The sequence below is a fragment of the Magallana gigas genome, chromosome 3 (genome assembly GCF_963853765.1).
Source record: "Magallana gigas chromosome 3, xbMagGiga1.1, whole genome shotgun sequence".
Taxonomy (NCBI): Eukaryota; Metazoa; Mollusca; class Bivalvia; order Ostreida; family Ostreidae; genus Magallana; species Magallana gigas.
In genome coordinates, this window is record NC_088855.1 from 9,344,958 (window position 1) to 9,372,511 (window position 27,554).

Below are 27,554 nucleotides of genomic sequence, written 5' to 3' on the forward strand. Positions count from 1 at the left end.
AAAATGGCTGGAGATATAATTATGCATAAATATTTATTGGAAATATCCAACAATAGGGAGTCTTCATAGCATAAAAATTTATTTCGTCTTCAATTGTTTGAACGTATTTTATTACTAGATGTTGATAACAAAATGATTAGGCAAACTATCTGAAATCTTAGATCGCATGAACTCTCCCATAAAATCATCTATTACGCAAAATTATGCTCAATATTTAAACACAGTAGTCTCAAAGGTCGATATAGTTTACATGTATTATTTATTGTCAGGTTGTCTTTAATGAAAACAGTATTCAGATATATACTTTATTGTTTTCTTGGACTGTGTATGTTAAAATCGGGGGTAACAAAACAGGATTTTACAAGTTTAGAAAGTCTATTGTATTTCAGAACTAAAAACTTAGACAAAACGAAATTTTATGGTGTTCCTTATCGACCATTATGAGACCACCATATAAATACATGGATCCAGTTTTCTTCGGTCTATTGTTTGTAACCCCATAAAGAATAAAGAAAGATTTTTTTTACTCTGTATGTTTTGTGTTTGTTTGGTTGTTTGTTTGTTTGTTTGGTGTGGGTTTTTCTGGGGGGGGGGGTTGCAATGTAGAATTATAATATTTTACATATTTTTCTTAAAATGTTTTCACTCTGCATGTAAAATGTACTGTTGTCTTTGAATACACTAAAATGAATACATAGGAAAGAAGAAGTAGAGCAAAAAATTGTTCCTCTAAACAGATACTTTATATCCTCAACATGTATAAAATAAATAGATCGAATTCTCAACAAAAACCAATTCAACACTTCACTGAAACGTAACCAAATATGAAGTTTTGTTGTCATTTTGGTGATAAAATAAGAAAATACAAATGAATTGATAAGATAAGATACCGCCTTATACTTTTAAATTAGATTGCTGTAAAGGTACATTTAAGTAAAAATAATTGATTTTTTTTAAATTAGAATACTAGTATCCAATAGGATTGGTATTTACAAGGCAACCTGGACCTTATCCCGCAAGAGACCGACACATGATCCAGACAGCACAGATCTAGAGACACATGCTACACATTCGAACATGAAGATGAATTCGATAACAACGGCTCGGAAGCATCTCCAGCTCAATGCAAAGGAAAGACTTAAAATCTTTAGAATTATCCACCTCAATCTCTCTCATAAAAGTATTGTAAACCTAAACGTGTATCTTCTCAGTATCAAGTCTTGGACCCACCGCCTTCTTCAATGTGGGGCTCTTTCTCGCTTTTGTTCTGCTTCTTCTAACAACGCCGCCGGGATAGCGACATGTTGAACCCGAGCTTGTACGAGCTGTTGCTGCAACATGGCTAATCTCAGATATTCCAGTGCCAAAGCCATTAAAATTTATTGACCATGCAAGGTAGGGCAATTATTTTAAAATTCTTCGGCCGACCATTATCCGGGCATCCTACAATGTGTGTAAGATGGCTGGAAACCAGTCTAGCATTGTAGGATGATCGGTAAACACTGTCCGATGTTTGTCCGATGTTACGCCGGCCAAAAAAATCCCTCTAGAATCGCTCGACGTAATATCATCGGCGGGAGTATGAACGGTCTCTGTACGATTCCTGTTGCTGTGACAGGTGTGTTAACGACTATCTTGCCGATGAGGACCGATGTTGGGACATCGCTCACATCACCGATTACCACCGGTCTACGGCGACCGGCCGAGTAATGTGACTAAGGCATAAGGGGTGAACAGCATTCTGGGAAAGTCCATTCCAATCTCCTCAGATATATTGCTTTGTTAACAACCAGTGCCCAATATTTCACCGTTACACTATAATGCAATTTCTTGTTTTCTTGTTATTTCAACAGGATGCATATAGATGACAGGGCACATGTATATAAACTATTATTGTGTATTTTAAAAAGCGTTAAAACTTTTTTCTATCATAAATGCATTGCCATAATTTAGAATTTGGATAAAATAATATGCATATCAACAGTTATAACCAGCCCAAAAAGATGCTTTCTAAAACTGTATAAATGCAATTAAGCACCTATATATATATATATATTTCATGTCTATTGCTTATAGGTATCTATGACATCTGTTTAATTAATAAACGGTGCCCAGGGCGACTGATTCTGTTACACATAGAAATTGTATTTCAAAAAGTTCAGGTTCTTTTGACAAAATCTCCACATTTGATTGCTTGTAGCATTCAGTTCAGTTGCGGTCATCCTTTCCCCATGCTCCGTTCTGATTGCTTCATACATCATGATCTGTAAAGATAAAAATGTTTTTGTATAAATAAAATTTGACAAAGCAAATCAGAAAAAAACAAACTAATCAAAGAAGAAATCATATCGATAATGATTTTACCTCCACTTTGAATTGACCAGAGATAGTGTGGATATCGTGTCTCTGCTGGTCTGTCAGCTTGAAGACATGACACGTGTCATTAGGCTTTGTTTGGTAATTGTTTCTGGTGGCCACTATGCCCTGATGAATAATGATAACAAAAAGTTTAAGCACCAGAATAAACATGGACACTTTCGAATACTTATACTAGAATTGTTTGCACATTAACTGCATTTTCAAGGGTTTTTTTTAAATTCATGATGCCACTGTAAGGTTGATTTTATTCGTAATTTGTCGAACTCCTCATTGTTATTCTCTTTAACATGATATCATTTTTAACTTATTCTGAAATAAAGAAACTATACACAAGAAATTTCTAAAAGTTTTTATTATTGTCCAAATTATAATTAATTGCTGCTTTTATTTACACTGAAGTCTATAGGCAAGGCATGTTTTATTAAGATATTGTAAAAAGTAACTCAATATTTATGCGAATATTTTGGTAAATATATGCATAAACGTTCTTTGTATTAAAATATGAATTGTAATTTAACAGCGGATATTTTGTAAAAATTTAAAATTTTCTACTTTTCATAAAGGGAAGATAACTCCTAACAAAATTTTAAAGTGCAAAATAATGGTCTCTTATATGTTGTCGAACAGGCGATTTTGTCACTTTCATTGTCATTTTGCAGTAAATATCTAGCTTATTTAAAGTCTCAAAATTCAAAACACCTTAAATATACATTTAAATCTGTAAACTTACACTTCGATTTATAAGATAATATTTACAGATTTGGGCGTAAAACTCATGCACTTATTTGTAACTTTCATGTTTTAAATCTGTGAATGTTATACACTTATTTGTTTTAAATTCCACGTATATCCCGCGCCTGTAAAACTTTCATTCCACTATATAAAATCTTCACCGATTTCTCTAAATTATACAGATTTAAGAGAGTCGGATGGTCGTAGACATTTTTAGACTTTATTGATTTCCTTAAAACTGAGAGCTTTGTTTAATTATACAGGGAAACATCTCCCAATTTAAAGTTGAAGTTCGTAAGATTTCTTTATAATAAGTACTAGTCTATGGCTAAAATATCATTTCTAAAAAATGTTAATGTATACAAATGTACATGTATCTAATACTTTAGGAGACTGGGTGGTCATCAAAATTAACTATCAGTTCTACCTTAAGGATGACGTTTACTCAGAATGAAAAAAAAATCCACTGATGATAATGAAAAACCAACTATTGTGTGTTATAGACCTTACATGGTAGTGTTATTCTTCACTTTCAAAAAAGTAGGTCAATGACCTACTTTTTGAGTTAATGACCATTGAATATTTTTGGGAAATTCGAGAAAAATCCATAAAAATTTTACACTATGATTCAGATTTTTTTAATTGTGAAAATAATACAAATTGCTCAACTCTTTAACAAATGAAATACAGTTTATGAATGGTAGTGACATTAAATAGATACAAATCATGAAGTTATCATTCACAATTTCTATAGATATTCTAGTCCGAATTTCCTCTGTCAGTTTTCAAATTACTACCCATTTTTGATTCAATATAACAAAAAACTGAATGATGATAATGCTAAAACATTTATAGTATTAAACTAAGTATATTGACCTTTCTCTGCTGGTATAAAATTTATATGAGGTCAATGATAAAAATTTTGAGATATGGTGTCTTTTATCATTTTTAAGCATTTTTCAATATTTTTGTAGTGTGTGCCATACGATTATCTAAACGAAAAAGCAAGATAAAACCAACAGAAAATATGCAAAATTTTGTTGACTAACAAATAAAATCTTAACTTTAAATATCATAGTACTACCAAAAATATTTCAGTGGAAAACAGAATCTGAAAAATTTAGTCCGAATTTCCTGTTTTGCTAAAAGTCAAACTTTGTCGGAACCTAATTCCATAATCTAGTAAAAATATCGATTGTTATATTAATAATAATTCATTTCATAAATACTTTTTGTATTTAAAACAAATTTTACTCATGAAATTGAACTTTTCAACAATCCGGATTTGAGAACTCAAACCCTGAGTAAACAATGTCCTTAATATCGTTTTAGTGAATTCTTTAGCTACATATATAAACTATGTCATTCAGTAAAGAAATACTATATCATGAATTCCCCGGGTGACAGTAAATACAAAATTTACAACATTACAAACTTTTGTGTTCACTGCCACCCGGTAAATTCAAAATTTACAGTATAACTTTCATGTATTTTGAATTAAAAGTTTTAATGTTTTTCTATATCTTTATTTTCTGTCTGGTCTAAAATAAATGCACGACCATTCAGTTTTCTTAAAAACACATCTCAAAATTACTCTGCTATACGGGAGTTTGCATACTCAAATATTATCCGATAATATATCACGAGTATGTCTTGTTTCAAAATTCGAAATTGGAGTCGGTATTATATTAAGATACTGTACATTACATTGTATTTCGTACATATTTTTGTTGAAAAGCAATATCATTTATAAATGTTGATTATAACCAGGTATGATAAAAGTGTACATTAAATGTAATTAATTGTGATTAAAGGGGAGAGGGGTTAAAATGCTATAAATAAAAGATAATACATGTACTCGTATATATACATGTGTATTTATTATTTTTGCAAACATTTAACCTTGCGCAATGTAAACATTATGATAGCAATGTCACCACAGGAAAAAAGGGAGATATTGACCACATTAAAATGGTATAGGAAATGTAAGTTAACTATTTGCATAGGTGACACTCAATGGCTCGAACTTCAATCTCTAGAAGTTCTTGATTTCTCGAAGTGAAATCAGGGTCCCTTTTTTCTCTATATAACTAAGCCGGCAAATTTACTCTTCATCTCTCGAATTCCGATCTCTCGAAGTTCTTGATCTCTCGAAGTCAAACCTGAGTCCCGTTATACATATTCCATTGTTCTTCACTCTTGATAACTCGAAATGGTTGCTGTGTACACACGCGTCTAATTATAGCTCCACGTGGACCTTACTTGGATGGTCGAGTGAACGCCTGGGGGCTAGCGTGGGATTGTTAATTGGTTGATTACGTAAATGACACTATCCTTTGCTTCCTTCAAAGGCTAGATAGGTAATTTGTAACTGATCTATTAATTTTAACAACTTGTAAAAGTTACAGTACGCATATATGTATGGTAAATTAAACTTCTCTTTTATTTTTAAATAATACACTGTGATTAGGAAAAAGTTAAAACTTAACAATTTTTGAAATGAAAAGGAAAACACTTAATAAATAAACGAACAACTAAGTTCTGTACTGTTTAAATTGAAGTAATGTAGCAGAAAAAACGAATGAAACCATGATAGACTATCCATCCATGTTATGAAAATAGACTTCCGGCTACTGTAATTTTAGAACCAAAATGACTCGAACAAAGATTTCCGGACTTATTTAACTTCCGATCTCTCGAGCTCTTGATCTTTCGAAGTTTAATCATGGTCCCCTTAAGTTTGAGTTTTCGACATTCACCTTTACACACCTCACAGCCTACTCAATATTCAGGGTCATGAACCCTGGGGAGCATTCATTATTGTCCCCAAGAGAGACAACTCTTGAAAACGTACATTAACTATAGTCCGTTTCTTAATCTTATTAAAATAAATAAATTGAGAAAAGTTTTCAAAGTATTTTAATTATAAATAATACATATAACCATGAGTAAAAGGCATGAAAGAAGTAGATTTATTTATCAAATATAGTAGGCTGGTACATGTACCCGGTGAATATTAAATGTATATTGCTTGTGGGTACATGTATAAATCTACACAACTACATTCAATTAATAAATACACTGTGTTATGTAAACTGAAAAAAAAATACACAGGTTGTAAGGGATCTTTTTTAAAATGAATTTTCTTAAAATGAAAAATAAATTAATGAAATTGCACATATCATTCTAAAAGAAAATCATTATACTAATAGACACGAAGTTCAACATAAATAAAGTGAGATGGATAGGATATAATGTACAGCAATTTAAGATTTAGATGTCATTTTTCATATGAAAGGTAATTAAAACTCCATACCATTTAAACAATGAAAAGGTTGCAGAAGGCCTATTTGTATCTAGTTGAATATAATGAAAATAAATCAATGACCTTGTATACATCATTTTAAGAAAAAAAAGAAATAAACATGCTGTTCAAGAAACTAAAGTGATATATTTTAGGAATCAATAGGATATACTGTACAGCAATTTTAATTATATTTTGGATTTGTTTCCAAACATTGGAATAAAGGGAAAAAAAACTTTTATAACTTATTTAGATTAAAAAATATTCTTAAAAAATATTAATATTTGTATTTCATGGCTAAATCTGAATATTTTTCTGTCAATTTCTTCTGTTCAAGAATAAGACCTATCCTTTTATCAGACACTTTTATATATATTATGTCTATTTTCCATTGTAACTAAGTATTTTTTGTTCTGTTTGTATACAAAACAGTATATTCAAGGGACTTAGACACGATTTGAGCTTAAAATTCAAAATTTTATATTTCCATTTTCAATATTTAGAATGGTTGATATGGGTATTTTTAATGCTTTGTCAAAATTTGAAAGTCAAATACTGAGTTAAAAGAAAGATAATTTTTTTTATATTTTTTGTTTTGTAAACAAAGCGCAAGTCTTGTTATAATTTACATATGTGTTTTATTGGTGTAAGTTTAATTCAAATGTTGCTTTTTTCTATTAATAATATCATTTATGATCACATCAAATCAGTTTACCTTCTTTTCTATGAATCATTTTCTCAAAGAATTGGTAATTTCATACTTTATATTATTTGTAAGCAAACATAAGACTCGAGCTTTGTTTACATAACAATAAATTCTTACCCCTGTATCTCTCTTATACCTTGACTTCTAACATTCAATTTATGGTCAATTATTCAAAATGTGCAAGTAAATCATTTTATGCATAAAGAAATTGAAAACAAAATTTTGATCGTGTCCAAGTCCCTTTAAAAAAAACTTGTATAAAATAGTAAGGCTAAATTCCAATTTAAAAAAAAATAGCTGTTTCCAAAAATGTTACATGTATATGAATATGTTATATAAAAACATATGTTAGATGGATGGGTAGGAAAAATACAAATTACCGGTAAGTGCACTCGATAAAAAGTTTGCTGGTTTCATTATGTGAACACAATTCATCCAGTAACATTTAAAGTTATGCAACATAAATAAGAATGTTATGAATGATGTGTATACAACAAATTCTTCTGTGGTTGGCTCCATAGATCTTGAAAAGATGGTGTGAGTTGGTAAAAAGGCAGAATAAGGTTCCATTCTAATCCTCATGCATTCCATTCAAGAAATATTCATTAATGTCATGGTCTGGAAACTAAAATAGAATAAACATAAAGTGTTAAGAGAATTACATGTAATTTTTGCAAACATTGTGCACTCATCAAATACTTACATGTACATATTCAATGAAGTTATTTATGTGCTATTACTAACAATGTAATCTTTTCTAATATTGTACATACATGTATTACATCAGTTTGCCATTAATTTTAAACCCAGCTGACAGTTTCTTTTTGTTATATATACAGCGTCAAAAGATAGTTGCTTCATGTGCATATACTTTCAGTAATTTTAAAAGCCATAAAAACATTTCAGTACTTCAAAACACTTTAAATTTGTCAAATGATTTTACAAATGAAATATGTACTAATATACCAGTAAGTCACAAGTGATATATACTTTTTAAAGCAGTACAATGTATCACTTATATGACAACATCAGGAAACCTGGCTCAATCAATTCTGCACACACATGATAAATGTAATGAATGTGTAACTTCAATGGTGTAACTTCAAAGATATTTAGATATCCAGTGGACCGATAGATATTAAATATATTGAACAAAGATCAAAGTCATAAACACTTATGTAACACTTATGTAACATATGATTGTCTGTATGAGTTTCAACTATCAACATTCTATGTACACCAAAATATGATTTTGTCAATAACAAAAACTAATCTGAAAAACATATTTCCAGCATAAGAAATTCATGGGATTTCTGCAAATCCCATTTTCTCAGAGAGTGTAAAACACATCTCTTAAAGTTTATAATATTTTCAAACTCCTGGTATTCCTTTCAGAGGTTCCCACCCCTTAAAATACAGATAATCAAGCAGATTTGCAACAAGATGCCCATATAAACCTTTCCCTTTTACACAAGACATTGTAGCTATTTAGATGACCTTGTTTGGCTTTCAATCAACTTAAACCAAATATATCTACAGTACATATGGAAGACAAGTTGTAAGTTTATTACATGACAAAGAAGTACCTTCTGGGCTTCAGCAGACATGACTGGGTCATTAGCAATATCAAATTGACAATATTTTCTATAATCCCGATCTTCAGATCATCTGGAAACCGCAGGTAAATCTGTAGATTAGAAGAAAAAAGATACACTAGCTATCATTACAAAGCTAAATGCTGTCATTATCAAAACAAAAGGGTGTGTCCTAGATTACATTTTTTTATGGGCACATGCAGTTTCTGAGACATAGTCAAAACATTACCATGATAACAGCTATAACAACTCATTAAGTGGGAAATGACATATAACTATAAAATTTGTTATGGCTTTTCATACTCTCTCTCTTCCTTTCTCTCTCTCTCTCTCTCTCTCTCTCTCTCTCTCCATGATCTCTCTCAACATCTTTGTCAGCAATATTTCTAGTGCAATGTGGCATTATTGAAATATATATATGGTTCATGGAAGCAAGGCAATCAATAACAATTACATGTACACTTTAATTACACTCTCTCTCTCTCTCTCTCTCTCTCACTCTCTCTCTGAGTCTATCTCTCTCTCATACTCTCAATCGTATAATGTTATATTTAGATAACAAATGCAGGCCTTTGAATCATAAACACTCTCATCGTTAATAGATGAATAAGACATAAAGTTAACAGTTTGAATAAAATACAGATATCAAAACCACATGTACTACATGGTGTACATTATACGTGTCGAGGAAATTCTGTATGGAAATGACTGAGAGCATGATTGACACAAACTCAATATTCTAGGAAAAACATACAATATTTTCTAACGTATGCTACGTATCAATATGTGTAAAAACTGACTATAATACACCTGCATACACATTTCATACTAAAACATGTCTTTCAAGTCACATTTCACAACGACCATTAATTATCGACATTTTTGTAACATGTGTACTAGACTTAATGCATTGTATGCTTTTAAAAGAGTTTTTGAGTAGTTTAACAATGTAAGTAAGTATGTTCTTACCGACGAATGACTACTCCTTAGCACGTTTTAGATTGTTGACAAAATCGAGGATTGCTGTTCAGACTGTTTCATGCTGAACAACATTTAACGAGATAAGGCTAATCACCCCAAACTTCGACTTCACATTAATAAACAATTGTTCTGCAACTTTAAATAATTTAAAAGCTTGCCAATATAAGAAACAAAAACTTTTACTTACGTTTTCCATTTAAACTCCTCTCTCGATTTTCACGAGTGTTAGACTGGTCTCATTAAAATCCCGAGATATACGAAGTTTTGACTTTCTTGGGTTTTTTCATTCTTTCGTGAATATAAAAATCAGAAAGGTTCCGATTATGCTAATAAGGCTGTGAGGTGTGCTTTATATAGTACTGAACCATAGCCGTACCATAAAAATAGATTTGTCCGATACACTTCAGTGATTTTTTTCTTCATAAGGTGATTAATTTGTATGTAAAATTATAGATTTATATATTAGAGTTTTATTTTAACGTATCAATGTATAAAATTTACAATGTAATATCTATTTTTTCAAATTAATTAAAGGAGGTTGGATCGTTAACAAATTAATCGTCAGATTAAACAAAAAATCTTAAAACATGGTTTGTTTAGCTATAAACTAGTATTTAGTAAAGAAAAGCATATATCTTACACAACACACAACACATATCTTACATGTATCTTTTAACTTTTGTATTTTTTTTATAATTTTATATAGAACTCATCTTTTTAGGAGATCAATTCTGTCTAAAAATGGTCACAACCATCAAATCCTCTTTAATTCGTGGAAATTAAGAGATTTCAATGTGACACAAATCTATCTTTTGTATATGAAATATCTGAAGACGTTTTAAAAACATTACAATTGTAGAATGAAACGTAGATAATAATGTCTACAATAGGTCATCAGATGCAGAACATGCCGATGAATTAGTTTGTTTCATGGGAATTGCCTTTTAATCATTTTCATCCTTTTCCCGATTGTTTTTCTGTGCATTACCTTGTGTTGATCATATTGGTAGACCCAAGACGCCCCGAAACTAGGTTCGCCGTGAATATTGACAAACGTAGCGGATATGAAACAAACTGAAATAAATAGTATTCACTTAGGCGGTATTGTCAATGGAGTATAAATGGTAAATATTTAGTGGAATACTCTTTTTAAGATTAAATTTGCAATATTTGATATAATTGATTTTCTTAAATTTACTCACTCCAGATCGCTAAAATTGAAATAAACAACCAATGGTGCGAATCCATTCTGACAACTTAGGGTTGATGAACTCTTGTGAGAAGAATTTTCTCCTTCGGTGATAAGATAAGACCATTCTCGCTAGATATACACAATTTAATGCCAAAAATGGCTGTAAATAAAATTATGCATAAATAAATATTGGAAACATACAACAATTTTGAGTCATCATTGTATAAAAATGTATTTCGTCTTCAATTGTTTAAACGTAATTTATTACTAGATAGTGATAATGATAGTGAAAATGATTACGCAAACGGTCTGAAATCTTAGATCGCATGTACTTTCCAATAAAATTATCTATAACACAAAGTTATCTTCAATATTTAAACACAATAGTCTCAAAGGTCGATATAGTTTACATGTATTATTAGTGTCAGGTTGCCTTTAATGAAAACAGTATTCAAATATATAGTTACGTTATATTCTCAACATGCATAAAAAAGATAGATCAAATTCTCGGTAAAAACGAAATCAACACTTCACTGAAGCATAACCAAATTTAAAGTTTTATTGTGATTATAATGATAAAATAAGAGAATACAAATCAATTTATAAAATAAAATACCACCTTGTAAATAAAATATTAGTATCCAGAGTGAATAGAATATGTACATGTATTTACTACGCACTCGGTTTTTTGGAACGCAGTTTTAAGAGAATAATTTAAAATAAAAACAAATTCTATCAATCTGATACCATCTTTCCCTTCCTTACTAAATGATTTGAAAATAAATTCTTTCGGATTTTGCAAAAGCACTATTTTCCATAAACAACAATTGATAATTTGTACAGAAAAATAAAAAAATTAGCACTTCTATTAGGGGGTTTGGGTTTTTAGAGCACTTTTTATAAGAGACGTTCAACGATTTCATATATCAGGTTTCATCAAATTTCAAGGCACTTGATGGGCTGAATTGTTTTTATAGCACTACTTATATAAGAGACGTCCTTCCATTAGAAAACTGATAGTTAGTCCCTGTTCATCCAATATCCGAGCGCTAATCGGACTGAATTATATTTAAAGCACTTTTCATATTAAAGTTCGATTTAGATATCTAATAGCCGATCCTTGTTCATCCATTTCCGGGCAATAATTGGGCTGAGCCGTTTTAGATCCCCTTTTATAATTACATGCGTCCTAGGATTACATATCTAACAGTTAGTCACTTTTCATCAGATTTCCGGGCGCTAGAAGGGCTGGTTTGTTTCTTCGAAGACGACTGCTGGAGGCTGTCCTTCGTCACGGAGGAGGTTGATGTGTTGAAATTTCGAGTAAACGACGACCTTAATGCACCCGGTCCGTTCCTTTGAAAGAAACCCTTGAACATCGTCGAAAACCTATCGTCTGATAGACCGTAAATAAAAGGGTTGGAAACGTTGTTCAGAAAGATCGTCCACAGGAAGATGTAATATAGAGCCCCGCCGTAGAAGCCCATGGAACACTCCAGGTTTGGTTGGACGTGTAGGACCAGTGCGAGGGCATCGTGTATCAAGGCATTGATGAGGTAGACCACAGAGATGATGAGGAACGTCGTTGTTGTCTTCCCGAGTTTTTGCGGTTTCGGTTGCCCCTTTTGGCGGGTTTTGGTCCGGACAGTGGAGTATTTGGAGTGACTGTGAATTCTCCGGAGAATGAGGGAGTACAGAATACAGAGGAAAGCCGTCACTATGACCAACATCACGGTCAGGGCGATGTAGTTCCATTTAGCGATTCTCATGGTTAGTCGGTCACTTTCCAGGAAGCAGCGCGTTCCCTCAATGTTGTTGATTTGCGTATTGATTTTGGAATTCCCGTAAAGGAGCGGCGTAAACCAGGAAAATCCGAGAGCAAACACACAGACAAACAGACAGCTTAGTTTTGACTGTTGCTCGGTGAGCTGTTTCTGTAGTGGTCTGCAGACTTTCTGGAACCGGTCAATGGCAATCAGGACCAAGATCAGGGGGGAGGCGATGTGTACGAAAAACCCAAGGAAGTAGCCTGCTTTACATACAACGTTAGATGGAAATTGTAACGGATAATATAGGTACAGAATAGCGAAAGGCATCACAAATACACAACTGATCAAATCCAGTAGCACGAGAAAGAGAACGTAGACTCTGTAATTGGAAGTCTTGGACCTATTGCGGTATAACAACAGGACACTAATATTTCCTACCAGACTTAGTAACATCTGAAGACTGATGAAGTAAATACCGGGAATATTCCGGCGCATGAATTCGGTGTTGATGTCGGACAAAGTAGTTCGGTTATTCCAGTTCCTGTCAAAGAGCCACTGCGGACAGAATAATGCCACTCTCTGTCCATGGGTGTGGTTCGTGTGAGAGAAGCTCTGCGGGTCATCAGGTGGGGGGAGGGGCGGGCGGTCAGTTACAAGGAACGGATCCGGATCCGGCGCTGGCATATCATGTAGTCCATCAGGGTCCATTTCAAATATAAATTCCAAATTTTAACTTTTTAACAAAATATGAAGTCGAAATTGTTCGTGTTCTTCTCTTAAGGCCAAGTAAAACTTGTTAACAGCGTGATACTTTCTTGAAACAGTCAACAATTTTATTAGATTCGGACGTCAATTTGACAAAAAGATAAAATCAGCATTACTGGACCGTCGGTCTAAATGGAATTTAGCGCCATAAAATCTCCATATAAAACAATGACTAACTTATATTTACATGTGATTTATTGCCCCCGGGCATAAAATCTGAATGAGCGACAATTACCGCTTATTGACTTGCTTGTTAAACTGGCATTTTTCATTTAGATTATTTCTCGTTGGAAATAAGTAATTATTTTTATAATGGAATGTTAAGAATATCATTTATGAAATATACACGTTAAAAATACACCAGCGCATTTCATAGTCATGAAATCTGACTAATTAGAGCAGAACTTTAAAATGAAATTCACACAAGCCTTATATTGTTTTAAAAGCTTCATATGCAAGCACGCATAACCCTATGCGTGTACATATATCAAATGCATTAAAGAAATTAAATAAACATGCAAAATAATATGGTGATGGCGGGCTGGGGTGTAAGTACTTTAATCCGTCTTTCATTAACTTGCAAACTACATGTATGCATTTCAAATTGTCATCACTGATCAAAAAGGCTTGATTCAATATTGTTTATTATGAATTAGTTTTTTCATCGGTTTTCTCAAAATATTCAATGGATGGAATATGCATATGACAGTTATGAATTATGGTTTACTCAATCAAAATTCATGTTGTTACAGCACAAAGATCATGACACAATTTCAGATCTTGTAAATGCAACTTTCATCAAGTTAGGGCAATTCGTTTCTACATAACTACATGTAGCTAATGAACGGGGGATATATGTGTTAGATTTATCTTTTATCAAAATCAAACTCTGATCAAATTATTGACATATTTGCGTTTTCAATGTTTTTTGTGGAAAGGAGAAGTCAAGGACTCCATGGGAAAGTAGGACGAAATACGTGTATTTATTCCTTGATGGGGAGTGTCATACAATTACTACATACAAGTACACAACGTTAGTTTGTTCATGCCAGAACAAATCCTTAAAAGACTGGCAACCGACCTCTTATACGAAAACCTTTATCGACATTTATGAATGAAATGTAAAAATCTTTATTGGTGTTCACACATTTGTACAAGCGCGCACTACTACATTCAGACACGCTGGGTCGTTAAGCTAGGTTCCCCCTCCCAAGACATATGTACGGTACTATTATAATATAATTCATTGAAATTGTTTTAATACTAAAAATTTGTTGGAGACACTTGTTTTTAGTTGGTCGCACATCTCCCGTTTGTTTACTGTGTATATTTTGAAGCTGATCATTTATTTTTAAACTTTTCTGATTCGTAGAACCGAATTTCAGCAAAACACATATAATCCATTGAAAGTGGAGACCCCCATATGTAGTCCTGTCTCATTATCGTAATTAGCATTAATATCGACAGAATGACTCCATTAGCCTGAGTCTGTGCATCAATCAAAAAGCCATTTCAACTGGTATTTCAACATCCTATGTAACTGTTGCTAAAATTGAACGCGTTGTTAAAATTTCGAGGCACGGAGCTTTGGAAACCAACTGTAATGTCTTTAGAGCAGACGTCAGAGACCTTCAGAAATGCCGGCTACTACCCGTGTGAGATCGGGGGTTTACCTTGTGAAAAGGAAGAAACGACCAAGAGACACAGTTCCACGTGGTCACACCTGTGGGGGGATTTTGTGTCCTCCACCACCCTCCATGGGATCAGATTTATCTTCTACCAGGATACGTACATCATTAGGAGGCAAGTATTTTAAACTAAAATTGTAAAGATATAATGCTATATATACTTGTCTTCATTGTTATTTCAAATTCAGTTTTGATCCGTGTCTTATTTATGTTGAACGTTAAAGACTAATAACTTTTGATACTAATATTTTTGTCGTTTACGCATTCGTTATAATATATAAATGTACGTTTTTTACATTTGCAATGACATGTATGATATATTGGAAACTCCAAATTTTCATATAAAATAACCAATATAATAATAGTGGATTTTCACTTCTCCGTCATAAATGTTTTCATAGGGCTTGCCTTTGTTTTCTAATAATTTCTCTTCTCGTGCAGACTAATTAGATATGATTTTTTAAATAGGATTTCGCAATAAATTATAATGAAATCAAATGGAAATTCAGTCGACGGGGAATTCCCGTTCATCAATTTTATCAGCAACAGATGCCTTGTTGGTTTTTTTTTTATAAAGAGATGATCGCGTGTTATCCTGGTGTTGGTGAGGAACTTGTTGATCTTAAAATCGCTTAGTAATCTGATCACAGGGACGAGAATTTGGGTTAAAGCGGGCATTACCCAGGCGCAGGCTCCACATAAAACAGTAGTAAAGATAACTAGGTAGAAGTCGTTAATTTGGGAGTAAGACGGTAATATCGGGGTGATTCAGAAAATATTTGTTGTATAGACTGATGACATTACAATACTAATGCACAGTAGTCGTTCCATTTTTATCTCTTGGACACACTGACATTAATACAATGCTTACTCCCTGACACTAATACAATGCTTACAATACAATCAATTCTTGCAATTCTAGCACCAGTAATGATTATTATAGCATCTTTTTGTGATTAAAAGTATGCTTTTAAGATCAAACCGATATAATTTATCTAAGCTTGGTTTCAAGAAAAATAAGTTGCCATTAGGTTGATGAATATAGCTGTTAGTGTTACATAAACAAATCAAACATCATGATCAGCGAGGAAGATAGAAGCCACTCAGTCGAATTATTGCACGCATCAGTTTCTAGATCAAATCATAGCGAATCATGCTTTTTATTGGGGGGCACTTAATGGCAATCTATTTCAGGAACATAAAAGCTTAAACTCAAATAATGTCAAGTTGTGCCAATAACATAATGACACCATTGTATGGTCATCTTAGTTAAAATACAACGATTGCTTCTAATAGCAATTAGTTTTTGCAATGATAATGACGGTGGTACCCCATAACAATGCTTATCTACGCTTAGGTATTGAATTTTACTTTCTACAGAGCGGTACATATCATGAACTCGTTCTTTTTTTCACATGAATAAATTTTAACAATTTGTTTTAGTTTATTCATGTGATAGATTAATATATAAAATTTGCGACAGATAGACTTAAATTTTATAAGAATACTTAATACAGGCATGTAGCTGGTAGCGGTTGACATTTACATAATTACCCTATTAAATTCTAACAAAACAATTTTTACCCCCTTTTGTTGGCTGAACATGTAGCCTGCATGTATGCATACAATTCCAAGAATGTATAAACGATACCCAGATAGATATAACTTTGTATATCAAACCCCCCTTACCAGCTTTAATAGGCGTTGTTCAAGGCTTGTTATGTCCATTATTTCACTGTGAACGTATTGGTGATAGTGCTATTTGTAATCTGTCATAATTTCCCTTACATACCACAACTTTCATATTTGTGTTATAAAATTAATCCATATATAGGCATCATATATTTGAATAATATGTCAAGTGATGTCGATATCCTCAAATATCGATGATTTGATAAGCATTCTTTCCCGATAACTTGTAATGATATTCTCTGCTTACGAGGATGCATTGATTTCGATTATCTTTATAGTGATCATATTGAAGTATGCAGGCAATGCCAGACATTGAGCTGATTACGAATTGTAAAATTAAGTTTGTAGTTTATGAAGGACCCAATTCACTTCTACAGAAGTGATTTTCATGAAAATTTTATATGAGTTAGAGTTACTAAAGATATATTAGAACCAATAAAAAAAAAATCGAATTTGATTTTTAGTAGGGACCATTTAAAAAAAAATGTTTGTATTCTCTTTTTCAATTGAACATGATGGGGGGAAAAGCGTTTTTGTGAGAGAAAAAAAAAATCTATCCAAATTGAAATATGGCAGTAATATGACAATTTTAAATTAATATCATTTAAATATATAATATAATTAGTTTTTACGTGTTTTGTAGTGTTTTTAGACACTAGGGTTATGTCGTGAGTTTTTTGGTCGTGTTATTTGGACGCAACTTATTCCATTGTTAGGTTGATTTGAACCCTATTTTTTCTTTGGTAGGCTATTTTAGCCACTTCTGATGTTGTTCTGTTGTTTCTTTGCTAGATTATTTTGGACACCTCTGATGTTGTTCTGTTCTTTTTTTGCTAGATTATTTTGGACACTTCTGATGTTGTTCTGTTCTTTCTTTGCTAGGTTATTTTGGACACTTCTGATGTTGTTCTTTTTTTGCTAGATTATTTTGGACACTTCTGATGTTGTTCTTTTTTGGCTAGATTATTTTGGACACTTCTGATGTTGTTCTGTTCTTTCTTTGCTAGGTTATTTTGGACACTTCTGATGTTGTTCTGTTGTTTCTTTGCCAGGTTATTTTGGACACTTCTGATGTTGTTCTGTTCTTTCTTTGTAAGGTTATTTTGGACACCTCTGATGTTGTTCTGTTCTTTCTTTGCTAGGTTATTTTGGACACTTCTGACGTTGTTCTGTTCTTTCTTTGCTAGGTTATTTTGGACACCTCGGATGTTGTTCTGTTGTTTCTTTGCCAGGTTATTTTGGACACTTCTGATGTTGTTCTGTTGTTTCTTTGCCAGGTTATTTTGGACACTTCTGATGTTGTTCTGTTCTTTCTTTGCTAGGTTATTTTGGATACTTCTGATGTTGTTCTGTTCATTCTTTGCTAGGTTATTTTGGACACCTCTGATGTTGTTCTGTTGTTTCTTTGCCAGGTTATTTTGGACACTTCTGATGTTGTTCTTTTCTTTCTTTGCTAGGTTATTTTGGATACTTCTGCTGTTGTTCTGTTCTTTCTTTGGTAGAAAATTTGGAAACTACTAGCCAAATTCTGTTCTTTACTATATGATATCCCGCGCAAGCGCGGAAATTAACACTTTCCACATTAATGACACAATGCTTAAATGTTAAACCACATTTATACTGTGTCCAAATTTTTAAAATTGTTATATAAACCCATTCTTTAAAATTGAAATTTTGAAAAAAACGAACTGCATAGCTGAATATTTAGCCGAGGGACGAAATTTTTAAACTGAATTTGATGATATATACATGTACATGGCCTGAATTTTTTTTTTTTTTTTGCTGCAGCTGAGTGGAAGATGATGAAAATGATTTTAAAACTTAAGCGTGGGTATTTAAGACGTCATATCTCTAAATCTTTTTCTTTAAATTTCACTACAATTTTTATCAACGTCCCAAGTGAGAATTTCAGTTGTCAGATCCGAAGTATCTGCCCGATGGTTAACTCGCCCTATTCTTTCTGCCATGGTGTAAATTAGTAAAACTGCGTTCCGAAGCACCCCGTTGTGGAAAATTATTATAACGATAAAAATTAAAATAGCATCAATTTGCTACATTTTATTTATTAACTTTTTTATTAACCAAAGATGAATATATGCCCCCGATGCGTGATGTTTTCGTGATGACGTTAATTAGTCAAACCGCGTTCTTGATTACCCCTTTCTGGAAAGTATTGTTCCATCCTATCGGCAAAGGACGCACTTCGCTACCTTTTATCTATCAAAACTAAAATCACACATTCCAGAAACGAATTGCCTTATTTTATTTATTCGGCATTTTTCAAATCTTAACATCTATGTATAATCAAAGTAAGTTCCTAATAAAGAACAGGAGCGTTCAAGGCATTAAATATTCCCCAGTTGGACCGATAAAAAAGAGCTTTATCAAATGTTGCTGAAATATCAATTTTTGGCTTCTTCTCCTTTATTCACTGTTTACGTAATCGTTCAATATCATTTCATTGCAAAGTGTGTCCACCATTTTACTCTCATTTCTGCTATTTCGTGCTGGTTTTTATTAATTTTACAATAATTATTTATCAGGTAAAATTCAACTATAGCTTACGGACATCATACAACACGTATTGAAATACCAAAGGTGTAAGCAGTTACGCTGGTGCCGGCATATTTTAGTTTATTGGCAAAAAGTCTTTATTTATAATTAAAGCCTTGGTATGTTGTTTTGGACACTACTGATGTTGTTATGTTCTAACTTTTTTAGGTTGTTTTGGACACTGCTGATGTTGTTTTGTTCCACAGTGATGTCCTATCAGATTATCGACAGGATCATTTACTTCCAGAGCAACCCTGTCAACGTCAATGTCAAAATCAACTACAACCAATCACTGGAGTTTCCCGCCGTCACAATCTGTAACCAGAACGCTTTCAAGTAAGAACTGTATCAATGCATTGCCGATCTCAGTTTCTCTTTATACATTCTGACCAAACCATTGTCTTAAAAAATGTCATAAGTATCATGGGGATTGTGTTTCATATTCATGTATAACAAATTGAAGTGTAAATGTCTTTAAGCTAAGTTGTCTCTATTTCTTTCAACTTGATGTTTATGAATTATATTTATTTACATGTGGTAAGTGTTAACTCCACATGTAGATTAGATTCAAATTCGTTATTTGTAGAGCTACGGCTTCGTCCACCAGAAATTGGTACCGTATGATAGAGACAATGTACAATGGGAGTTCCAAATCCCTATCGCTGGCTGATCTTGAAAAGTTTCAGGCGTCTGGGCTGTCATTTAACCAGATTTTTCAACAGGCCGCGCATAGAAAAGAGGATCTTATTGTAAGGTACCTCAGATAAATTTGCATGTTATCCAACTATTCTGGAAAAATATTCCCATCCATTTTATGAACCATTGTACGTTCTTGACAAAGTTTCGTCATATAACAATTTTTTTTTTGCTTTTAATTTTGCTTTCAACTGCTAAGGACATCCTTTTTTTATACGTTTTATTTCTTTAACTTTACCGATTTGTGAATCGAATTTTGAAGCTGTCATTGGTCAGGACTACCCTGTGGTCCAGTGAACTTCACAGAACATCTAACGGACTATGGTTATTGCTACAGATTCGTGGCCCCTGAAAACGCTAGATCAACAGGTTAACTACGAGCTTCATACTTTAACCATACTTGAATTTTTACTTTGTAGAAAGGGATGAGTTAACATCAGCGAGCGATAATTTTAAGTCTTTTAAAGGATTTCAAACTCTCCATACTTCATGGTGTGTTCTTGTTGGTCATTTGTGACGTCTTTTCATTGCGTCTTATCTTTACAGGTTCAGACAATGGTTTGAACCTTCTGCTGAATGTAGAGCAGTACGAGTATATGCCGGGACCTAATGATGCGGCGGGGGTCAAAGTTCTCACCCATGTCAAGGACGATCACCCACGTGTCCGGGAACTAGGCATCGCCGTACCTACGGGGACCCAGGCGTTCATAGGGCTCCAAGTCATCATGGTCAGTGACTTTCCAAATAAAGTAATGATTACATTAATGACAGTTTTTGTTAATGCTTTGAAAAAAAATCACCCTAGCCTTTTTTATTAGTAAACCATGAAAAAAAATCCTTTTTAACCCTTAGCCTCAAAGTATTTTTTTGTCATCATAAAAATGTTATTTGTCTTTCAAACTTTATAAATAAAATGAAATTTAAAAAAAAAATATTTATGGTATTCATGCATTTTACAAAGTTATTGCAATTTTGCCCACGATGGATATTTAAGATGAGATTAAATTTTTAAAAAGTGTTGTACCGTTGCATCGGTGGCTCGTACCCAATTACCTATATGTAGAAGCTAGACTCCGTGCATCCAGTTAGCCAAACATTTTGTTGAATAACTGATCATAATATTAACACAAGAAAACTAATTAATTTTGTCTATATAAAAGGCAGATTTATGGTACAAGAACGAATAAAATAATTTCGGATAATTTAGAGTTATCGAACATGGCTGAGGATCGGGGATTGTTGGATTGTTTGTTCTAATTGAAAACGAATTGATCGAGATTTATATATTGAGCGAACAAGACATGTGTACTGCAAGTCAAAAAGCAAAATGCAATTTTAAATGAAGCTTGCCTGTCATTGGCTCATAGAAAGCAACAAACTTTGTCCGACTATAAGCTGTTCCCACGTAATCATTGTATATTTTATTTGTGACCAATGTCAATTTCAAGATTTTAAGTTGCACTGGTAGTTACATTATATTTTAAGGTTGTCCATTCATAACTGAGGTGAATTTAACAATTTTGATTGATATAAACTGCATTGAATACGTATTCTAAAATTATTATGAGGCTGCCATAAACCAAACTCGGGAGTATGTATGCAGTCGACTAAATGAACTTTTTGCACTTGGAACTTTTTTAAAGAGTTATACATGCTCCTTGCAAAAATTAGAAAAATACAATTTATAAAAATATGTACTGTAAGTTATGATTTTTTGGGCATTTTCAAAGAAAAGAAAAGTTTTTGCAACTTTTTACCAAAAGATTTGTGAGAAAATTATTTGTACCATAAAGATATATTCAAAAATGCATTTTTCCATAGACTTCAGTGTTAACTTCAAGATGTGATAGATTATTAATATTCAAATTAAAAAAAAAATATAAAAAATGAATCTCTATTATTTGATAAAGCCTTTAAAATCACACTAAGATTTTACTAATCAGCCTTGCAATCTATTAGAAATGGAATATGGTACAATGTAGTTATGGATGGACTACCTTACGTTTTGTTAAAATTGTCAACATTATATAAATATCTGAGCATGTAATGTAGGTACATGTAATTGATGTACTCTTGACACTTAAACTGTTCACTCAGAAAAATAATTTTGCAAGGTTCATTTAAGAACAATTTACTAAAGTAATTAAAACAAACATACGTAATATGTTCTTCATTATAGATTCACAATCTAAAAAAGCCACACGGACAATGTCAGTATAAATCTCTGAAATATTTCCCTCGCTACTCGTACGACTCCTGCCTTGCGGAATGCTACACTAACATGGCCGCCAGGAGATGTGGTTGCCGGGACTTCTACATGCCAAGTTTCAACGGTATTTGATGATCACTATTGGGACTTTTCATATTCACTTTTATTAGTAACTCCAAACTAGTTTCAACTTATTTATCTCTACCCATTTTTTATCATTAAAGCAAAAGAAGGACACTCTTCAAAGCTCTGTGCTTTTTTAAAATACTGATTGCCAGTATCTGATTGCAAATATAGGAAGTTCAATCACTTAATTGAACTATTTATCAGTTAGAATTTATCTAGTCATTAGTTAGTAGTGATTTAGTTACATACAAGTGTACATATGATTAACCATGTAGAAATAGAAACTAATCGCTTTATGATAGTATTATATCCGACATGATAATGCATTAGGCCAATAAAGTCGAATTACCCATGTATAATTTTGATGTTGAAACAACAATCGTTAAATACCAGATCTGTATTTTGATTTGAAACGATAGTTTTGTACTGAAATATATCTGGCAGAATTTAACAAATTTTATTATTGATAAATAAAAAAAATAGACCGACTCTTCGATAATCTTTGTTGATATGAACAGAAAAGTTAAAAACGAATGAAAGGCACTTAATAATTGTATCTAACAAAAAGCGTTTTTAAAAATTATGAAAGAAGTTTCATAGTTGTGGTTGATAGTAATGTATCAAACATTACCAATATAATGAATAATGCTGACTACGGCTGTCAAATTACTGTTTAAAAGTGAGAAATTTAGGAATGTTATTGTGAATTAAAAGCAATTTTTAAAAAAAAGACTTGCTTTTTACGTTTTAAAACACTTTGTTTCATAATGTTTTTTGTTGCCAAAATACATACATAACTTCAATTGTAACTTTTTGACCACGCACCTATTATACTTAATATGCAATTCATGCAATTGTCTACTTTTGATTGTATTTTACCTTTTTTAGGCTATCCACCCTCATGTAACTTTATGCAGTACTTCGGATGTTTGAAGCCTTTTTACGGTAAGATATTAACATTGTATAATTGCACCCAAACATTGTTTTAATAATATGTCGTCTTTAAACTGACCAGAGACTTTAGTCATTTAAAGCTATTGAGGATAATTGAAATAAGATTTATGTTGCTACAGATGATCTCTCATCTTTGACGGAGACTTGTGACTGTCCAACTGCATGTGAATACACTGTGTACGATCCAGTGTTGTCCTACGCAACCACCTCAGATTATGCGGGACAGCGACTTATGGACAATACAAATATAACCGCTCTCAATGCAAAGCTCAAACGAGCTCGGGAAACTACGCACCGCATGGAAGAACGAAAACTCAGGTCATTTGAAAAAAATGTTCAAAAGATGGAGCAAGCATTGAAAAATGTTATACAGTTGATGGAAGAGACTATAAAGGAGCGTATCGCAAATCAAATCGAGAATGTTACATTCCATTACAAAAATATAATGAGAGTTACTCAAAAGAGAATCCTGCTTCTTAAATATCAGATCTACAACGTGCAGAAGAACTTCATGAGAGGCCGTGATGCCATGGAGGAAAGAACACTATCACACTTGTGTAACAGCTTCCACGAGTTTGTGTTCGCCTTCGAAACAAATCTTCGGAACATTGTTGGCGAGAACGAGACAGACATTAAAAGAGTGTTTTATATCAACACGCTGAATATGATAGACGTAAGAACAGAGAATGCCAAGCGGTCCCTGGCTAATTTCACCGTCCTTTACAATGCTTACGTCACAGGGACGCCAATATTTAAATATAAATTTCTGAATTTTGCTCGGAAACATAATGCCTTCATAGTACCAAGACCGTTATTGAATGATTCAACGTATCACAACTCGTGAGTAAACATCTATATCACAAGGACTGTGCTAATAAAAGTTGCAAACAGTCACTACTAGTATCATTTCGATTTAAGCACAAGTAATGAAGTATTGTTTGACGGTTTGTATTTGAGTATTTTTTAGACTTTGAAATTTGATTTCGACTTTCTTCAGATATGCAAGAAGATACAGTGGAAAATTAGGGCAAGACATCGTGGATATAATGGATTCTTTATCACAATACAGGAAACTAGCCACTGAAGTATTCACCAATGGAACATTGTACATCACAAAAATGAACCAATATAGTGAGGATTTTATTGACAATTGTGAAAAGTTTTACCACACAAAAAGTACTCTGTACTACGAAACAATAAACAGACCAGAACGGATTCTCCAAAAAAGACTCGAGGATATCCAGAAGCGGAAAGCAGATCTAATAAGGATAAAATCTAGTATGTTGAATACTTTGGAGAGCCTTGAGAACACGTCCACAGCTGTATTAAATGGTTCCATTGTAAGAATTGAAACCATTACAAGAAAGACGTACGAGTATTTTAGGTTAGGGAATCGTACAAAACTTTCAGTTAGTTACCTATTTCACTCCGAAAACTTCATCACAGACCTTAGTCAAATCCGTCAATTTCTGCAGGAGATTGCAACACGTGGTGCCTTTTTGTTTGATACTTGGATGACAATGGCTGACACGGCCAAACATATTTGGGGAGACGTTTTAAACGATCGGGATTTACTCGAGTATTATATCTACAAAAACTACACGGACTTTCTCAGGAATGCTACACAGGTGAAAGATGAAATTGATATTGATTTCCGGCAGGTGCGCTCCGAAAATGACATGCGGTTTGTTGTCGGAAATACAGATGCTTTATTTCTAGATGCTGTGAGCGAGGTGCAAATAGAATTGATGGAATTCAATAAAAGTACAACATTTGATGAGAAAGTATTAAAGTATGATATCAATTTTGAATTAATTCATTATACTAGATTTATTGACCTCATGTTTTCAAATGATATCGATAGAATACAGCCAGCTATAAATGGTTACAACCAAGTTATTAAATCTCTCTTTTTTATAGAAACAACTTTCTTGAGGTAAATATATTTTACCGACAGCTTAGCTATGAAGAAATTACTCAACACGAGGCCTACGATATATTTGCTCTTCTTTGTAAGTATAATTTTCTGTTGGATAGAAATTGTCGAATTACATATAAATGCAATTTAGTTTCCTTTTTTATTTCTAGGCGATATTGGTGGATCTTTGGGACTTTTTATTGGAGCAAGCGTAATGACTTTATTTGAGATATTTGATCTGCTAGGGACATATGTGGCAGACAGAAAATTTAAAAGAAAAAGCTAATGCATGCTCTGTCTCTCTCTCTCTCTCTCTTTCCGTTTTGGTTTGAGGACATATCACTTAAGTGGTCAAACTAAAACATGATATTATGCGACTACATTTAGTTATATTCAACAAAACCTCACGCAAAATATTCAAACTGTGACTGAATTGAGATGATCATAAGATCTCGAGGCCTTGTTAAAAACTTCCTACTTAGGGTATCCATTATTAAGATTACTACGAAAGCTCGGGAGGCTCATTTGAAATTCGAAATAAAAAAATGAAATTCAAAATATGAGGTTTATTATTTAATATTATATCATTCCATTGACCTCTTTCTACACAATCGGTTCAAATACATTCTTGTTTAATACGTTTCAGGAAGAGAATATATACAGTGCGAGTAAAATCACTTTTTCGCGGAACATGCAATTTACACACCAATTTAATTTTCATTTTGTGTGAAAACTTTCATCAAAGTACAGTCAAACTTGTATTAAGCAGTTACCTGCGGGAGGCACCCAAAGTGACCTCTTAACAGAGGTGACCTTTGAATAGAGACTTGTGCATTTGCCAACATCAAATCCATTTTTAGAACAATTATTCAATTTTATTTCAATTATATACTTGATATTTAGCATAATGTATCAAAATGATGGATAAAGTAATTGATTTGATGTTTTTATAGTATCTATTATACATGTATTTACAAGTAAAAGAAATACATTACAATGCATTGTGCATGCAATTTTTATATTTCTTTAAATTATTCAAAAAAGTCATTACGTGGTAAAACCTTGTCGCCGACATTTTCACAATTATAACACTAACACTATTTTCATGAGTACCGTATATATAGGAAACAAACACTTTTAATACAAATCAACAAATACGTTTTTAACCAACCGTATCTGAACTCAAAATCATATTATTAAATCAAGCAATTTTCTCTTGCCTTGCCGCGGACATTTTTGACACCTCTATATCATGTATATCATTCATGTTTATAAAACAAACATTTTGTTAATACTTGTTTAAACAATTCACTTGATTCCCATTCGTATCTGATCTACCAATTATGTATTATAAATACATCGATTAATTTGGTTTCTCTCGCCTCAAGCGTATAATTATTGTTTACATTTATACCCGACATTCGGAAGCTGTAAGCCATGTTTAAAAATCCCCGGGTGTAAATCATGTGACCGGCCAAGATGGCCGCCTAATGCATGTCGACTGTACAGTCTCGGATCAAAATACGATGACCGCTGACCGCGTTAGACAGGTGACCGCTCTTTAGAGGGCAATTATATAGGATTTTTCATCGGGAGGAAATAAAATGGCCGCATACGAAAGGTGACTGCTTAATAGGGGTGACCGCTACGGCAGTTTTGACTGTAATTTAATAATTTATTTAGAAAAATATATAGTTGTTTTCTCACATTTTAGAACACCTTGGTGTCATTAAGATACAGGTCATCATATCCCTGATTAGATTTATCTGGATATCGAATTCCGTATGAGCCCTCCGGGGTTTTGTAGATTAAGGAGTGTCCATCTAAGACCCAACATGAATATGAGGTATGAATTCCACTGTGTTTCAATTTTTTTGTAATTGCATTTCTTTAATACAGGATAAGGAAAGGGAAATGACAAAAGAATCGTTTAGAAACTGGTGCCTTTTAGTCAAGAAGGCAATTGTTCATAGCCATCGCAAGTTGATTATTTTTACACATCAGTAAATGACAACTAGAATTGACAATATTTTTATATATTAAACTGCTTCATTTTGTACAGTGCAATCTTTTAATAAAATCTACTGCTTTATATTTTGTTTCATTATTTCATCAACAATTTTATAAGTCTGCTAGTAATTGAATTTTATTTAAGAAAATATCTTACTCAACTCAAAGCATTACAAAGAGCCTACTGAAGCATTGTCAGTACCACTACTACTAGTAGTGCGTTTGTTATTTAATTGAAAAATCATATATTTGAAAAACCTAATTAAATTTGATACAGTCATAACC

General features: G+C 32.7%; 4 protein-coding genes and 1 long non-coding RNA gene across 6 annotated transcripts; 1 reads left to right on the plus strand and 4 right to left on the minus strand.

Annotated features, from left to right (window-relative positions):
• Positions 1-2,124: 2,124 nt before the first annotated feature.
• On the minus strand, positions 2,125-11,034 carry LOC105346456 (uncharacterized). The gene is made up of 4 exons (XM_011455020.4): positions 10,900-11,034; positions 10,686-10,771; positions 2,365-2,484; positions 2,125-2,264 (listed from the first exon to the last, which is right to left on the minus strand). Exons 1-4 carry the CDS (start codon positions 10,943-10,945, stop codon positions 2,130-2,132), a joined length of 387 nt encoding a protein of 128 aa, XP_011453322.3. The 5' UTR covers positions 10,946-11,034; the 3' UTR covers positions 2,125-2,129.
• LOC105341246 (uncharacterized) lies at positions 7,013-9,873 on the minus strand. The gene is made up of 3 exons (XR_010711776.1): positions 9,686-9,873; positions 8,708-8,808; positions 7,013-7,746 (listed from the first exon to the last, which is right to left on the minus strand). It is a non-coding gene; the product is annotated as an uncharacterized lncRNA (long non-coding RNA).
• Positions 11,035-11,519: 485 nt separating the features above from the next.
• On the minus strand, positions 11,520-13,474 carry LOC136269464 (cholecystokinin receptor type A-like). Its single transcript, XM_066078400.1, has one exon. The coding sequence runs from the start codon at positions 13,364-13,366 to the stop codon at positions 12,104-12,106; it is 1,263 nt and encodes a 420-aa protein (XP_065934472.1). The 5' UTR covers positions 13,367-13,474; the 3' UTR covers positions 11,520-12,103.
• Positions 13,475-17,726: 4,252 nt separating this feature from the next.
• LOC136273292 (anti-sigma-I factor RsgI-like) lies at positions 17,727-19,295 on the minus strand. Its single transcript, XM_066077698.1, has 2 exons — positions 19,290-19,295; positions 17,727-18,296 (listed from the first exon to the last, which is right to left on the minus strand). The coding sequence occupies exons 1-2, from the start codon at positions 19,293-19,295 to the stop codon at positions 17,727-17,729; spliced, it is 576 nt and encodes a 191-aa protein (XP_065933770.1).
• A 233-nt stretch (positions 19,296-19,528) lies between these two features.
• Positions 19,529-27,351, plus strand: LOC105339731 (uncharacterized). 2 transcript variants are annotated; one of them, XM_034481828.2, is made up of 10 exons: positions 19,529-19,692; positions 19,943-20,105; positions 20,315-20,421; positions 20,599-20,780; positions 22,232-22,385; positions 23,276-23,332; positions 23,461-24,181; positions 24,339-25,133; positions 25,262-25,353; positions 25,430-27,351. In XM_034481828.2, exons 2-10 carry the CDS (start codon positions 19,996-19,998, stop codon positions 25,543-25,545), a joined length of 2,334 nt encoding a protein of 777 aa, XP_034337719.2. In that variant the 5' UTR covers positions 19,529-19,692; positions 19,943-19,995; the 3' UTR covers positions 25,546-27,351. The 2 variants fall into 2 exon arrangements, with proteins under 2 accessions (XP_034337719.2, XP_065934473.1); XM_066078401.1 differs by lacking the exon at positions 19,529-19,692 and having other exon boundaries at positions 19,979-20,110.
• The last annotated feature ends 203 nt before the right edge of the window (positions 27,352-27,554 follow it).